This window comes from Carica papaya, chromosome 4 (assembly GCF_054855325.1).
Source record: "Carica papaya isolate Zhongbai chromosome 4, ASM5485532v1, whole genome shotgun sequence".
Classification (NCBI taxonomy): Eukaryota; Viridiplantae; Streptophyta; class Magnoliopsida; order Brassicales; family Caricaceae; genus Carica; species Carica papaya.
The window spans coordinates 29,510,476-29,527,408 of record NC_142312.1 but is presented as its reverse complement, the minus strand read 5'-3'; the positions used below and the strand labels follow the sequence as shown (position 1 = coordinate 29,527,408).

General features: G+C 33.9%; 2 protein-coding genes across 3 annotated transcripts; both read left to right on the top strand.

Annotated features, from left to right (window-relative positions):
• Positions 1 to 2,116: 2,116 nt before the first annotated feature.
• Positions 2,117 to 7,602, top strand: LOC110823695 (coproporphyrinogen-III oxidase 1, chloroplastic-like). Its single transcript, XM_022054134.2, has 8 exons — positions 2,117 to 2,993; positions 3,262 to 3,337; positions 4,793 to 4,887; positions 5,091 to 5,174; positions 6,612 to 6,699; positions 6,794 to 6,918; positions 7,011 to 7,109; positions 7,212 to 7,602. The coding sequence occupies exons 1-8, from the start codon at positions 2,430 to 2,432 to the stop codon at positions 7,278 to 7,280; spliced, it is 1,200 nt and encodes a 399-aa protein (XP_021909826.2). The 5' UTR covers positions 2,117 to 2,429; the 3' UTR covers positions 7,281 to 7,602.
• Positions 7,603 to 8,897: 1,295 nt separating this feature from the next.
• On the top strand, positions 8,898 to 15,371 carry LOC110820784 (putative protein phosphatase 2C 6). Of its 2 annotated transcripts, XM_088218850.1 has the most exons (6): positions 8,898 to 9,314; positions 9,398 to 9,738; positions 11,180 to 11,548; positions 13,547 to 13,664; positions 13,840 to 14,063; positions 14,418 to 15,371. In XM_088218850.1, the coding sequence occupies exons 2-6, from the start codon at positions 9,424 to 9,426 to the stop codon at positions 14,904 to 14,906; spliced, it is 1,515 nt and encodes a 504-aa protein (XP_088074976.1). In that variant the 5' UTR covers positions 8,898 to 9,314; positions 9,398 to 9,423; the 3' UTR covers positions 14,907 to 15,371. The 2 variants fall into 2 exon arrangements, with proteins under 2 accessions (XP_088074976.1, XP_021906064.2); XM_022050372.2 differs by having other exon boundaries at positions 8,898 to 9,738.
• The last annotated feature ends 1,562 nt before the right edge of the window (positions 15,372 to 16,933 follow it).

Below are 16,933 nucleotides of genomic sequence, written 5' to 3'. Positions count from 1 at the left end.
TTCTCTAATGGTTTCCTTGGATTCAGTGAGATATCATTGCTGGATCTACATGTAACTTGTTCTTTCTTTTATATATATTACAAAAAAAAATTATATTTCAATATTTAACTTCATGGGTTGGAACAAATAAATTTTATTTGTTAAATTTATTAAAAAAATTAATTACTTGTTTTAAAATTGAATTTTACAGTGTCATAATGAATTTTTAAATAAATTTCAGTAAAAACTAATTTTACCCAACATATCTCAAGTAAGATTATATCACACAGAGTCAACATTAAACCATATAGTTGAACTATCTTTTTTTTTAAAAAAAAAAAAAGAAAATTTAAAATATATTAAAAATATCAATAAAATGTATATGTTAAGATAACACTGACGGATATTTAAACCAAAACAGATCTAAAAATAATAATCAAACTCGTACTAAATCAAAGAGAATGAACACGAAGGCATACTTAAATCTAGAGCGGAAGAAATCTTTGTGTAGAACGGTGGATCTTTCAAACCAACACGCTGCTGTAAAAACTAATTTTTACTGTTTATGGAATAACAGGAAATAAACTAAACGCACGTATAATTTGAAGATCATAACTGCCTTTTATGTTTTCGACTTTTATAATTTTTCATTTTGTCCGTCATAAAATGAGAAATTATAAATATGATATTAGCACATATTAGAACCTCATACTTAAAATTGATACATTAAAACTCATTATCGTTTAACCGTAATTGATTGCTTTTTAAACGGACCAAATAAATTGATAGCCCGTTACGTACATTAAGGTCCATATTAAACTAATTTGTTGATAAAAAATTCAACAAATGCAGCTAAATTTTTTAAAATATAAATTACATTTATAATATATTATCTTCCAACACAGAGTTATTTCTGACTATTTAATAATTTTTTTCTTTCTAATAAATTAAATAAGTTATATGTCTCATCAAATATTCTAACATTAGTAGATATTAGTGTTCATGTGGAAATATATATAGTCACCAATTTTTAAAAAGTACATAGTAATAAAATAATAGATGGATTTGTTAAAATAGCAGCAAGAATAAGTGAAAGAATGAAAGAAATTCAATGCTCTACTTTTTATTAAGCAACAACCCTTTAAATAGAGTTCCAAATGTGCTTCAATATATCCTTGCACAAAATTGTTTCTAGAATTAAACGACCTATGGCTTTGAATAAATAATTTTTGGCTTTAAGATGCTCCAATGATCATCATAATGACCATCAAAGCGAGGTATAACTAGTTGGACAAAAGTTTCAGATGACATCGTAGGAAAAGGAAGTTACTGTTGTATATCTCCTTTTAGAGGCTCTAATACAACTGTTAAAATAGCAGCAAGAATAAGTGAAATGATGAAAGAAAATCAATGTTCTACTTTTTATTAAACAACGGCCCTTTGAATAGGTTTTACATCAACTAATTAACTACAAAATAGGATCCAACGAATTCAAAATATAAATCAACTTATTCACTGAGATTCTACATATTTATCCTTAAAGACTTGGTAAATACAACTAATTTCTTAACTCATTAAACACATCATAAATGCTGCCGACTAAGTATCTAATAAGATTAGAGTTGAAAAACACAAATAATAAAGTTAGAAATATTATTATTCCACTCGTAATAGTATTTAAGAAAATAAAAAAAAAAAATTTATAATTTTTCGTTTTAATAGTATATTAAAAAATTAAATGAATTTAAAAATATGAAAAAATAAATAAATTAATAAACTAATTTTTTTAAATAATATCACTTTTTACAATTATTTTTATTAAATAAAAAATAATATTTTATTATAAAATTATAATCGTTGCAAATATATGCGTTCTCCGGAAGCTTTTGGATTCCTCTCACGAGCTCCTCTTTTCTCGCATGCCCTTCCAAGTAGCTAACCATGTCGTGTATGTACGAAGCTGGGTTGTGCTCGGTTTATGTTGGGCCCTGGTCTTGTGGCCGAATGAAAGAAGAACTGCGTTTGGGCTTCATTAGAATTATCATTGTCTTCAATTTCTCTGTATACGTCTAAGATAACTCTGTTAAATGATTTTATTTATTCTAGCAAATTGTTTGAATGATCATCACATTAATTTGAATAATCAAAATTTTCCTGTCTATGTGAGTCAAGAGTTGACGAAGCTCGCGCATGGATTACTGCCTGAGAATTCCTCCAGTTCCCCTGGTATTCAGAAAACAGTAGGCCTTCTACTTTAAGTTTGAACAACAGAGAAGAAGATATTCTAATCTAATCTACACTATCGAGCTTCCCAATTTGGTAAAAACCATTGACCATTGGCACATTCTCTCAACGTGGGCCGACACCTTATCAACATATATAACAACATAATCCAAATTCTCATCACCCCCCAGTACAGATTCAACATAAAACTCACCGATTCTTTTCCAATGGCACCCACCATCACGCTCTCTCCTACCGCTTCTCTCCTCCCGTGTCCATCTGCTTCATCTTCTTGTTCCACGAAGATCCACTTGCGTTTTTCATCATCTAGAACAATCGGTCTTGTTCAAGCGAAGAAGTTTAGAAATTACAATTGCACGCCAGTAATTCAGTCGGCGGTTTCAATCGAGAAGGAAACCCCTGAGACCGAGCGCCCGGACACATTTCTCAGAGAATCTGATGGTGACGCCGCCGCCCTGTCTTCCTCTGCTTCTCATTCTTCGATAAGGTCCCGCTTCGAGAAGATGATAAGGGATGCCCAGGACAGCGTCTGTCAGGCCATAGAGGATGTTGAAGGAGGGAGTAAGTTCAAGGAGGACGTGTGGTCGAGGCCCGGCGGTGGTGGCGGCATCAGCAGAGTCTTGCAAGACGGTGCCGTTTGGGAGAAGGCCGGCGTCAATGTCTCCGTCGTTTACGGTGTTATGCCGCCGGAAGCTTATAGGGCTGCCAAGGCTGCTTCCTCCGATGTGAAACCAGGTCCTATTCCCTTCTTCGCCGCCGGTATCAGCTCGGTAATTTCATTTTCTCCATCTTCTTTGAATCCTTTGTTTCAATTTTGAGCATGTCAGTGATAACCTTGAAGAGGATTTAGTTCCAATTTTCTTGAAAACGAGACACGTGTATAAAAACCCAACTTTTTCTTCCTTCTCGTTCCCTTTCCTACAATCTTGAAGAGGAATATGAAACCTTGAACAACCTTGAAATCGGAATTTGCAGCTCCAGTATCAAATTTATCATTTTGAATCCAAATTCTTATATTTTATCCCCAATTCTTTTCAGGTCCTGCATCCGAAGAATCCATTTGCACCAACTCTGCATTTTAATTATCGCTATTTTGAGACTGATGTGCCAAAAGGTACTGCTGTTCCCCATTGTTCATTTGCTTAGGGTAATCCTCAATGGTTTCATTTGTTTCCCTAATTAAAGCTGGATAGCTTCTTATGTATGACTTGCATGGTATGGAGAAATTGTGTGATGTTGTGCTTTATCCTTGATATTAAGGTTTGTTCAATCTACAATAATATAATGCTTTACCTTCAAAACTTATACCAGCACAAAAACCAAGTTGCTTGAGGCCTATGCTTTGCCTGATCCACTCTTAGAAATTTATGCTGGTAATGGCTGTATCTTTTCTAAGAGATAATGAAGATATAAGAGTGAAGTCTCAGATATATTAGTTTAATTAGATGGGGGAGGATTTTCATGAAGCAAAGATATAAGAGTGAAGTCTCAGATAACTTAGTTTAATCAGATGGAGGAGGATTTTCATGTTTGTTTCTAGGAAGAGCTTAAAATTTCCATGTGAAGAATTTTGGACATTTACCTTTTGATGCAGGAGAAGTTTTTTGTGATACCAGATGATATGCTATAAGAGATAAGAATGAGAAAAACAGACAACAAATGGAAGAGTTTAGGGAAAATAGGGAGAAGGGGGAGAATATTGACAAAATATCAAAAACTGGTAAAAATCTAGACTAATGGAAATCTTTTTTTTTTTTAAAATCAAAACTAGAATAATAGAAATCAACTTGAGTTTGGTTCCAATTTAAATTCCATGAGATAGGAATGAGAATGTAGTGATAGAAGTTTAAATGAAAATAACCTTTCAATTTCAAATCAATTTTATGTTCAATTTAGGTTAGGTGTATTTATTGTTAATTTATTGATTGATGAGACTACAAATTCATCATTATGGAATGGAAGATGTAAGTTAAGTTGGTTTAAAATTGTATGAGAATAGAAGATGTTTGTGTGAAATGCAATGCAAGGGAAGAAGGCTAGGGTAATCTCTAACTCAATTTGTAGGAGGGTTAGTTTGAGGAAAGGAAAGTAAGCACACTTCAGCAATTTCCAGGACCATGCTGTCTTGTTGAGGAGTTGCTTCTATGCAAAATTATGGTTGAAGACTAGAGTAGCTTGGATCTTTCAAATGCAATTTGAAGGAGAATTAATATGAATAGGGTAAGAGAAAGTACTCTTCAGCAATTTACCGGATTCTACTCTCTTGTTGAGAGTTTCTTGGGTGCAAAATTGGGATGACTTGCTGAGTTTGAATGCTCTTTTTCCTTTTTGGTTTTGTTCCTTTTTAGCTGCTCACCTTTTGTGACTGGGATCTTATGCTTAAGCAAAAGGGACCCTTTCCTCTTTTTAATTAACCTAAATAAGGGGCCTATCGGAACTGGATATTTTGGTCTTTTTGCTCAGGCTGCATATTCAAAATAATTTTCATGTATGTTAATTTCATCAGTTTTTTCGTGCACTAGAAAGAGGCAACAGCTAGAAAAATTTATAACACTTCTCAATCATTTAGATGCTCCTGGATCACCAAGGCAATGGTGGTTTGGTGGTGGGACAGATTTGACCCCTGCTTATATCTTTGAGGAGGATGTCAAACACTTTCATTCGGTACTCTCTCTCGATCTCTCTCTCTCTCATGTGTCTCTTAAACTGAGTATATTATCTCGTGAGATATGTGTCAAATTATGTGCTTGATGAAATATATTTTTGCATGCAATACATGAAGAAATGTGTGCTTGATATTTAATTGATATAATTCCCCATATAGCGACTTGTTACGAGTGTGAACTGATGCAGGTCGTCTATTGTAGGTTCAAAAAAAGGCATGTGACAAATTTGATCCTACATTTTATCCCCGTTTCAAGAAATGGTGTGATGATTACTTCTATATTAAGGTATAGCTAATCATTTTAACCTTTTATTTTATTTTTTGAAATAAAAACGTGGATATCATTTTATCCTTTTATGCTATTGTGTGATGCTGTTTTGGCATTTAATTATATAATTCTCAGAGTCAATTTGTTCCAGAGTAATAATTGGTTACTAATAACAAGAGTTACATGGTCTATATGCTTTATTTATTTATAAGCATATTTTATATTCTCTACCTATATATATATATATATGTAATGTGTGAAAACATGATCAGAATTCAGCATCTAGAGCATTTTGAATAACACCCTCAGTAATTGACATTTTCTCTGAAATTTTAACCATTTATGAGTGTCCTTAAAAATGGACCATTTTCACAATTACAAGTACTATTAGGTCTATTCTTTTTGCAAGGCGATCCCATTTCCAGCCTGCATGGTAGCGTCATTCCTAGTCCTTCCTAATGAAGGAAATTCTGGCTTCGAAGTAGTCAAGCCTTGTTAATCAGAACCCATGATGTAAAGCTATAGAATGAAAAGGCCTTTAGTGGATAAGTTTTGTGCATTTTCAATACCTAAGCAATAAACATTAAAATGAATAAATCTGCTTTAGCATGCACGTTATCACTTTCCTTCCTAATGAAAAAAGATCTGGCTTCGAACTACTTAAGCCTTGTAATATGATGAAAAGCTATAGAATGAAAAGGCCTCTGTTAGATAATTTTTGTGCATTTCAATAGCTAAGCAATAAATGTAAAAAGAAAAGAATTTGCTTTGTTTGGAGCGTAGATGTTGTCATTTTGATTTGGGTCTGAAGTCATCCCCATGTCAGCATGATATACTCAACAGCCGCATGTATCAAATGTAATTTTAAAAGCTCTGTTGGAACTTGGAAGAGTTAGAACATTATTAATGTATTAAATTCTCTAAACTGGTTCCGATGACTTTTACTTGACTGGCCAACCTACTGATTTTTTCCATTGGAAACTTACTTAGGAATTGGCTGAATAGATTAGTTTGGTTCCTTAAAGGCTTTTAAGTTAAATCTGAGCACCTGCGACCTGCAAACATGATAATAAGATGAAAATATTAATATACATGTTGGGGATTGTAGGTATGTCATCTGTTTCTAATATATTCAGGTAGAATCAGTGACATTCTGAAGCAGAGCTATTCTATAATGGGCTGTGATTTCATGGAAAACTGCTTTAAGACCTTATCAGTTTGTCACTGCTAAGTAGAAATACCCTTTTTGCATTGATTGTCAGACCTGAGTTTGATTGTTTGTCCCTATTGGGAAGAGTACAGTGCTTTTACCAACTGCATCATCATTCAAGATGTTTTAGCGGGGAAATAGATAGTAATCTCAAACTTGCAGCATTTAGCTGATAGTAATCTCAAAGTTGCAGCATTTAGCTTATGTTTCAAATGATCGGACTTCATTTTGATGCTATATTGCAGCACCGAGGTGAGAGGCGAGGACTTGGGGGAATATTTTTTGATGATCTAAATGATTGTGGTCAGGAGATGCTTCTGGCGTTTGCCACTGGTAATTGCTTAATACTTTAAACGTAACCTTATATTTTGGTGGTTTTGTAGTATTCAAATATGCTTATCCATAAATCTAATGTTCTCTCCTGCAGAGTGTGCAAATTCTGTTGTTCCTGCTTACATACCAATCATTGAGAAAAGAAAAGACACGCCATTTACTGATCAGCATAAACAATGGCAACAATTGCGAAGAGGGCGCTATGTGGAATTCAACTTGGTATAATAAACCAACTCTAAAAACTTCAACTGCTTAAAATTCTCTTGGAAATGTAAGCCTTATATTTGTTTTTGATTGGCTTCTCTTCAAAGGTTTACGATCGAGGTACAACATTTGGTTTGAAGACAGGGGGCCGAATTGAGAGCATTCTTGTTTCTCTTCCCCTAACTTCACGATGGGAATATGACCACGTAAGCTTTTCTAGACTTCTTCCTAACAGCATTTAGAATTTTGTTTATTGCAATGAAATTAATGCTAATTTCCTCACCTGGACTGTCATGCTTTATATCCAGAAACCTGAGGAAGGAAGTGAAGAGTGGAAACTGCTAGATGCTTGTATCAACCCGAAGGAATGGATCTAAAAGTTTTTGTAGGACGAACTTGAATCTTGTATTCACTTTTGTCTGAGAAAAAAGAAGAAAATATTGCATATCATCTAGTTTTCCATTTCTTTTTATTTTTTTCGCGCCTTCTTCCTCCGAAATGTTTTCGCTCTTAGCTGTTGCTAGTCCTTTTAGATCCAGGTGCATTGTGTTAAGCACTGGAGAGAATAGAAGAGTTTGTATTTGTAAATTTGAAGGACTAATTTAGTTGCAATGTTGTTTCATTATTTACTTAATTATGAGATTATAACATTAATTAAGGTAGTTAAACACTTAATTTATTAGTTTATTGTTGAGATTATTTACCATATTGTATTTTATTCAGTGAATTATTAGGACTTTGATATATATATATATATATATTTAATTGAGATAACATCTAAACTACTCTTTTCTCTGAAAATTTAAAAACAAAAAAGAGTATGTCTATAATTATTACACGACAACCCGAGTATTCTCATACGTAACGTGTACTTATGATTACCATGAAGCTCTTCGTAGTACTTGTCAGGTAAGCAACATGAGGGTAGCAAGATTCCCATATACAACATATATGCATACATACACATATACATATGTATTAATTATGACGGTAATATCTGGAAACTAAAGTTTATATTTTTGTTGCAAATAATTATCAAACCCTAAAAAGCAAAACATAAATAGTTTTACCATTAAAAGTATCTAATCTTAACCAGGAAGAAAATAAAAGTTGCAGACAGAAATTTCTCAATAAGGAAAGGAGTGTTCATGTGGTATATCTACATGTCATACACTCACATTCATCACAGAATTCAATCAGATCCAGACAGTATACCATCATCATATACATGACCATCATCTTTTTCCTTGTAAAAATTTGTGATGGATTGCAGTATATCATATTTATTTAATAAAATTTAGTAACTTTGAATTTTGAATTCTATTGTTGTCTCCTATTAAAACAAATGATAGTCCACTATTATTCTATATTTGGCAATTGGAAAATTAAATTATTTAGTTTCATTTTAAATTTTTGTAAGTAATTTATCTGACTTATTTTTTTATTTTTTTATTATTTTTATAAAATATAGCATCATCGCTTATAGTTTAATTCCGAAAGAATTTTTATACACGATAAATTTTAGTAACAGATGTATAATTTAATTACAGTTTCTGTTTACTCAAGTTACATCAAAATTTAAAAGCGATAAGATAAGAAAAATAGATTCTCTAGACGCGCACCTAATATAAAAATATTTTATATTATAGTATTTATAATTTTATCTTAACTATTTAAACATGTATTAATTATATAATAATTATCTATCTTTTAAAAATAAAATAGTGTAACATGAAATGGTAATAACAAAATATAATTACAATTATATATGAAATAATTGAATTATAATTAATTTTTACATGTCAAACAATTAAATTTGGAAACTAAATATGAATATAATCAATATTTGACCGAAGAAATATATTTCAATGATAACAAAAATTAAAAATTCAGGTCAAAAAATAACAATAAGAAAGGGCAAAAAAAAAAAAAACAAAAAAACAAAGTCTTCACGCGGTAAGCCTATTCGTCAACAAGAACTGAAAAAAATAACAATATCCTGCTTCAACAAAGCTGCGTTAACTTGACTCTAGCAAATACCTACAGATTCATCAAGGACAGGGATAAACCATATATACGTGTTTCTGGAAAAGATTCAGCTCTGCTTCAAACTTCACAAGAAGTCAAAATTAAGCTTTGTCTCAAACTGAGACCAAAAAGATTCCATTTAATATGTTGCTCAAAAGGAAAATAGGAAAGTGGGTTTGCTAGCTTCAAAAAGTTTCCCACTTGAAAAAACATGGCTGCTTCTTCTCCTCTGGAAATAAAAAATTTCAAATTTCAAATAAGCTGGTGTCATTTATTTGTGAAGGTTGGTTTCTAGCACGAAGGTAGGTGGGTTTTTTAATCTCACCCACCCGAAGTGAATGAATGAATATTAAGAAGCTCAGAGCTGGATGGTCATCAGATCTGTACGGATTCATTAATCTCTCCTAATCAGCTTCTTTTTTTGCTCTTCTCTGTTTCTGCTCTGACTCGAACTGAGAGATAACAGTGTTTGGTTTTCTGAGAGGGTCATAAATGGGGTCTTCTTGCTCGTCAATCGGGAAGAGGAGAAGTCATGAGCAAGTGATGGAAAGTATGGAGGTGGGAGCGTCTGCAGCTGCAGCTGCTTCCTCTCAGTTTCAGAGACAGCAGCGCTCAGGCTCAGGCTCAGGCTCCGGCTCCGACTCAGGTCGCTGGAGAAAGATAAGAGATGTCAAGAACGGCGAGGATGATGCTGAGCTTCATCACATATCGGGGAGGATGTTCATGAATGGTGCTAGTAAAATCGCCTGTTTGTACACCCAACAGGGCAAGAAAGGAACCAATCAAGACGCCATGATTGTTTGGGAGGTCCGAAATTTGCTTTCTCTTCTTATCTATTTCTTTAATTATTTCCTTTTCTAACTCTTATTATCGTACTTCTTACTTAATGCCCCAATTACAACGCATGTCCAATCGCATTCCCATAGTAAAGATCCAACTTGGATAATAGAATACTTGCAACTTTTAAAGTTCAATTCTTTAGGATAATTGAATACTTTATCTGGAAATGGCTCTCTGGGTATTTTCTCCCTTGTACTTTTCTCTCATCCATGGGTTAGGATAAATTTTTGGAGGATCTGGATATGATAGATGTTGCCTTTTGAAACAAAGCAAGAATAATTAGTTCAATGATTACTATTTTGATGCAAAAGGATAATTTGTTTCCCAATGTAGAACCAAACATTGCTCTGTGAGGTGCAAAATATTATTTGACACCATGTCACGCCCACCTGACTGCTATCCACACTGATAAGATTGCTAGTCTTCTATGAAGGTCAATTTCCTTGAGGTATAACTCGTGAGTGAATATTAGGATTATGGACTTTTAAGAAAGAGAACCCGGAATTTAAAATGCAGGAAAATGCCTCTTGTGATTGTTCATGTTCGAGAACTAAATATTCATTTGCAACTTTTAGTGAGAGGTATTAAAATGCTAGAACCAAGTTTCATGTTAACATTTGGCATTTGGGAGATGAATCTATTGAGCTTAAGTATAGTCCAAGCTTTAGTTTTCTCCTTTTCTCTTACCATTACCCCTGTAACTTTAACAATCCGTAGGGATTACGCATCTGCATTAGCCTGCATAAACCTGATTCATTATTTTCCCACATATACTCTACAGTGGTAAGCTGATTTTCTTCTTATTAGCTTGAATTTTATTGTAGTCATTCTTTTTCTACTAGTTACATGTCCAAAACAGCCTTTTCACTTCTTGATGGATGAGCATTTCCTTTTGCATGACCTTGCTTAGGTAAACTGTTAGTGTACTGGTGTGTCATGCCTGAACTGAATCATTGTGCTCTTCTTGCAGTATTTAGTAGTCAGCTTAGTAAATGAGATTTTTTTTATGCAAGACAATTTTGTATCAATTTTTTTCTTTTAAAAAAAATTAGTGAATCACTTAACATAAGTAGATTGTCTTACATTCATTTGAAAAATTCCATCACTCCTTCCTGAACCAAACATGAATCTTTTGATTTATTTGGCTTTCACGTCTCTTTTTAGCGTAACTATTTTACTGTTATTGTTCCAGTAGTTATTTTTCAAATTCTTCTATCTCCTGGATTGCTTACATTCAGAGCATGGTGACATTTATACTCAGGCATGCTGTCTAATTCTATTCGTGTATTTTGCTTGATTAATACAAGATCATTCTGCTCCTTGTAGATGTAAATAATTAACATCCTTTCTTGCTCTCTGTTTTTGGCAGTGGTGTATCTAACTGTAGGTTGGAATGGTTTTATTTCAGAATTTCAGCTCAAGAAATGATACAGTTTTTTGTGGGGTATTTGACGGTCATGGTCCTTTGGGTCATATGGTTGCAAAGAAAGTTCGAGATTCTCTTCCTCTTATACTGTGTACTCAGTGGAAAGCTACTTTGAATGCTGAGACTGAAAATGCTCCTGGAAGTACATGTATAGATGAAACTGGATCCATGAGCATGGATGATGAATGGCATGAACCGGAGGTTGAGGGAAAAGAAAAGCTCCCTGAGATGTATCTTCCACTTAAAAAATCTATGTTGAAAGCTTTTAAGTTAATGGATAAGGAGTTGAAGTTGCATCCAAGAATTGATTGCTTCTGTAGTGGATCGACAGCTGTTGCTCTGATCAAGCAGGTAGTTTGTAAGCTTACAACTCTTTTATTTTTGGTTTGGGGGTCAGATGGGGAAGTAATAGGTACCGTCGTTTTGGAGGTTCTAGCATTACTTTAACTGTCCATAAATTGACAATACTTTTCTCAGTCTTCATTGAATGTTTTCAATTTTTCTTAATAGTTGTTCCTTAGATGCTTCAATGATTCAGTCTCAATGGAAATTAATATCCTTATGCCAACTTCAATTTGGTATTTTCAGGAATTACCAAAGGGTTAGCATAGGTAACTCATTCTTTGTCGGAAAGTTGATTGCCAAGTAATTGTTATGCTACTGTGCTGAATCTTATACGCTCGATAATATGGATAATGTTTGCATCAGTTGGGGAAGTTGGAAGGAATTAGAATTTATTTTGCAGTCAGATTTCATATTTGTTATGAGTAGTCTTGAGTCAGTTTCAGCATCAAATTGATGAAGGCCAAGTTCTGAAACATTAATTCGAAGCGGTGTATGACAAATTTTGTTCTGCTACCTGATAAATAATAGGGAGCACCACATATTATTGTTCTGCTCGCTGATAAATAATAGGGGGCACCACATATTAGGTTACTTTGGTACAATGTACTTTGTTTTGAAAATATGCTTTTTGAGCTTTAGTACCAAGTATAAAGAATGCAAAGTTTATTGACTGTAAATTGTGGTTATCTCCTCATTTTACACTTCCTGATTCATGATGAGCAAAGCATATGGTATTATCTTGTCTTATCTTAAAGTATTCTGAGTTTTGCTACTTCCAACAAGATAAAGCTCGAGGAGATCATTCTTCTTCACAATAGTCCCAAGAAAAACTACTAACAACATTCAAAGAGTCATTATTGGAGCCTTAACTCTGATTTTAAGTTCAAAAGATATCCCTTTTGTAGGCTTCGTAAATTACTTTATCCTTCTCACGTCAATTGATAATTTGGCTGTATAAGCTTTGAAAAAGACAGATTCATATCAACCTGGTTTAGAACAGTAAGGAAAGAATGTTTTACATTGAATTAAGACAAATACTCTGATATAAACACTTTAGAATCCAAAATTTTGCACTGATAACATAATACTAATAGGGTAACGGAAAATATGAGATAACTATCTTGGCAAATTAGTTCTTAGGAGCCATACCTTCCAGGGTTTTGGGAGAACAGGGATGAACTTCTGACAGTTTTTCATTACAAGTCAGAAGCTATTTTAAGTTAATATTTATAGAATGCAAGACATACACAAGAGAAAAGTTAATCCCTGGTTTCCCAATCCTAAAACTTCTAAGCCAATCCTGCTTGATTTCCAAGAAAAATGAAGCTAAATTCCTAATCTTCTAAGTATAAGTTTTTCTTAATAATCTCATTCGATTTCCTACTTCTAGAAAATTAAAATTATAAAATAGTCTAGGGTAACACTAAGTTTTTGTACATCCAAACTATTGAAGTTACAAATTTTGGTTATTTGCATTGTCATTCATCCACCCTTGAGATTTCTGAAATTGTGAGTTTAAAAACGTTGAACTTGGGAAAAGTTTTAGCAAAATAATATGATTAGAATTCTTTAGTACGAGTATGCATGATGTTGAAGAAAAATGTGTCTTGAAAGTTCTTGAAAAGATAAATACCCTTAATTCTCCTATCATGCTCACTCCCCAGTCATCCACATAAATCCTCCTGGTAACTTCCTCTTAGCAAGTTCAACTTAAGTTCAAGAAATTATCGCTCTTGGAATTTGCCAATCGATGAGTTTTTGCTCGCATGACCCTTTTAGGCCACAATGCCTGAGGAAGTCATCACCAATATATTTGGTATTAGCATGCATATGTCTTTTTTAAGATGATAAATAAATTATTACATAGAGATTGCGGTTTTTGTTGCATTGCTGAATGTTGGGACTTATAAATTGCCTTATGGATTGTTTAAGCTATGATCTCTTCCAATAAATATTTAGAATATTACATGAACAAGTTGAGGAATTTACTGGAATGTCTTTTAGGGTAAGGATCTTGTGATTGGGAATCTTGGTGATTCAAGAGCAGTTCTTGCCATGAGAGACAAAGACAGGTCTTTAGTTGCTGTACAGTTAACCGTGGATTTGAAGCCTGATTTGCCAAGTAAGCCCTCCTCTCTCTATTATGCAAAAATGCACAAATTTGTCTGCCCGTTCGGACAAGTTGCTCATTATTGCGCTTTGGATGTGAATTTTAATTATGTATGGGAGAGGTGATGCTCCTCTTTGCAGCTGATATTTTTATTCATCAGTAAAATTTTGTTTGTTTCCTTATTAAGGAGAAGCGGCCAGGATCCAGCAATGCAAAGGAAGGGTCTTTGCGTTGCAAGATGAGCCAGAGGTTGCACGAGTATGGTTGCCCAATAATGATTCACCTGGTTTGGCAATGGCTAGAGCTTTTGGTGACTTTTGTCTGAAGGATTTTGGATTAATTTCTGTACCGGATGTTTACTACCGTCACCTTACTGAAAGAGACGAATTCATTATTCTCGCAACTGATGGGGTATTTTTCTGTTCATAATTCTCTGACCTCAAATAATCTTTGCTTTGAATCTACAATTTTCAGTGTCATTTTTAACCGCATCAACTAGGTTTGGTTGGGAAATGACAAAGTCAAATTTTAGATATTTCTTTTTGCCTGTTTTTGGTTTATTTCTCATATTTCCATGTTACATGCTGATGCTATTCAGCCAGGTTAATGCTTGGGCCAAACGTTTCCAATGAAATTAAGTAATTTATGGGGAATTAGCCTGCCTGCCTGCAATCTTCAATCAGTTTTTTCTTCTCATCTTCTGCTTTATTTTATAAGAAAAAGTTATGAAATTCCATTTTTAGTAATTCGAAGCTAATGCTATAGGTTTGGGATGTCCTATCAAATAAAGAAGCTGTGGATGTAGTGGCTTCAGCCCCTAGTCAGGCAACAGCTGCCAGAGCTCTTGTAGATTGTGCTGTTCGAGCTTGGAGGCTTAAATACCCTACTTCTAAGAATGATGATTGTGCTGTTGTATGCCTATTTCTAGATCATATATCTGCAGCCAACACGGCCGTGGTAGAATATAAGATGACAAGAAATCCTGATGAAAAGTCTCAGGCTTCTTTTCTAGAGTCTTCGGGTACTTTACAATTAGGAGCAGATGAGATTGTTCCTGCCAGCGAACAAGTCAATGAAACAGTTTCTGGAAAGTCCGAGATTCAATCTAAGAGGAGCCTAGCTGAGTGCATTTCTAATGCTGATGATGATGAATGGTCAGCCTTGGAAGGTATCACCAGGGTTAATAGTCTTTTAAGCCTTCCAAGATTTCTATCGGCGGATAAAAGATCGACCAGTTGGAGAAAGTGGTTATGAAGCATGTTACGGCTGATAACCCCAGACTTCATTGCATTCGTTTGAGCAGGATAAAACTTGAGAGATTCTCATGTCAGAACTAAATGGTTGAATCTGGCTTCTCAGCAATCACGGCTGATAACCCTCGAGAAAAGATGGAAGCCGATGAAAGGCAAATTCCTTTCCATGATCCACACGAGGATCCACCCATGATTTCATATGTGAATGTCCAATTTGGTTAGGCACCTTGGCAGATCTTGTGGGTGGTATTGAGCACTACAGATGAAATAGATGATGTTGGCTGTCTGATTAAACCCGACTTAAATCTTTTGCCTTGAAAAATTGGTCTCAGAATTTGTTGGAAGAGAAACTTGTCTTTGTTTGTTTGTTAAAATATTCTTTTTTTTTTTTTTCCTTTTGCTTACTGAATAAACTGCTACTTGTTATGGGAGAATGAAGAATGCTGATCCAAAAGGTCTTATGAAATTACTGTAAACTATTTCTGGTGCGTGCTAATGATCAGCTGCAGAGTTGATCAGTTCTAAACCCAGATTAAAATTATCATTTTTATTGGTACTTGCTTAATCATATAATAATTTGATACTATTTAAATAAGAAATGAACAAAAAGAAGAGAGACAGGAGGACCCATTTTAATGGTGGACTTTTACAGCATGTCAAATCATTCATACCTAATAATAATAATAAAAATAAAAGGAGCAGGAAGAAGGCTACAAAATTCAAAGTAAGAGCAGAGCAGCTTTTCAATGCTTACACTCCACAATATTATACAATATATTATACACCCCCCCCCCCCCCCCCCCTCTCTGAATTCCAAACTCCATCCCTCGCAATCCCATCCCATGCATATACCGCCACATCACTCCATAAATCCAAAGCTGCACCGCGAATATCGCTTCTTTTTCTTATGCTATCTACTTAATTTGTACTACCACCATTATTATATATCTATATATATACACTCACACACACACACCCCCACACAGCTATTTTTATCATCCTTCTGTTCTTATCTTGATTGAAGGGAAGTCCCAAAACACAGCTAGGGTTGTAAGCTAATACTTCCTAGCTTAGCTAATTAAAACTCAAAAACTCTCTCCACCTATTATATATATATATATATGTATATAGACACATACAGTCAGGCACGAACATAAAGAATAGTGAATTCATTGGTTCAATGAGATCAGTTATTTAAAAAAATTAAATTATTCTATATCCTAAAGCTTATTCTGCCCATGACACAATTTTATCAAGCTGACGGATTCTTTCAAATGGTGATGGTTTCTGAAATACCGAGTAAAAATTTCTATCTGCCTGCAATTAGGTTAAATTCCTATTATTTTTTGAAGATAAATAAAATGATATAAACTAATTCATGTATTTAGGGTTTAAATCAAATAAATAGTATTCAAATTAGTTGCATTAATTTGTTTTGACATCAAGTATTGATAATTCGTGTTTCCTGCAGCACTACTTTTTCAGTGCTTACTGTTTGGATCACTGCTAAATCATCGACCTGAGTTGAGCAGGTTGGAAAGCAATATAATTTCTGAAGCATGAGTATCCGCCCTGGCCGTACCTCTCAACCTAAAAGATTACCCACTATCAAACATATATACATATATATACACACACACATATACATATGTACATACATACATACATACATTACATACAGATGCAGAAACCCACGAAGTTAAGCTACAGACGATACTCAAATATTCCAGCAAGCGAATATACTGTTCTTTATGGGGTAAGATCCTACGTACCACAGATAACTTAAATATTACTGCAGAGTAAATAATTAATGATACTTCACATTCCTAAATTATTTAGTAAATAATTTTTAATAAATACATATAAATTTTATTAATCAGATAATACATGCAGATATATCATTCTTAATTAAGAAGATACGAGAGAAACATGTATAACTCAGAACACCAACTTACACCCTAATAGAAGTCAATAAAATTACTCAAACATCGTTCAAAGGAAAAATAGTTATATCAATATATATATATA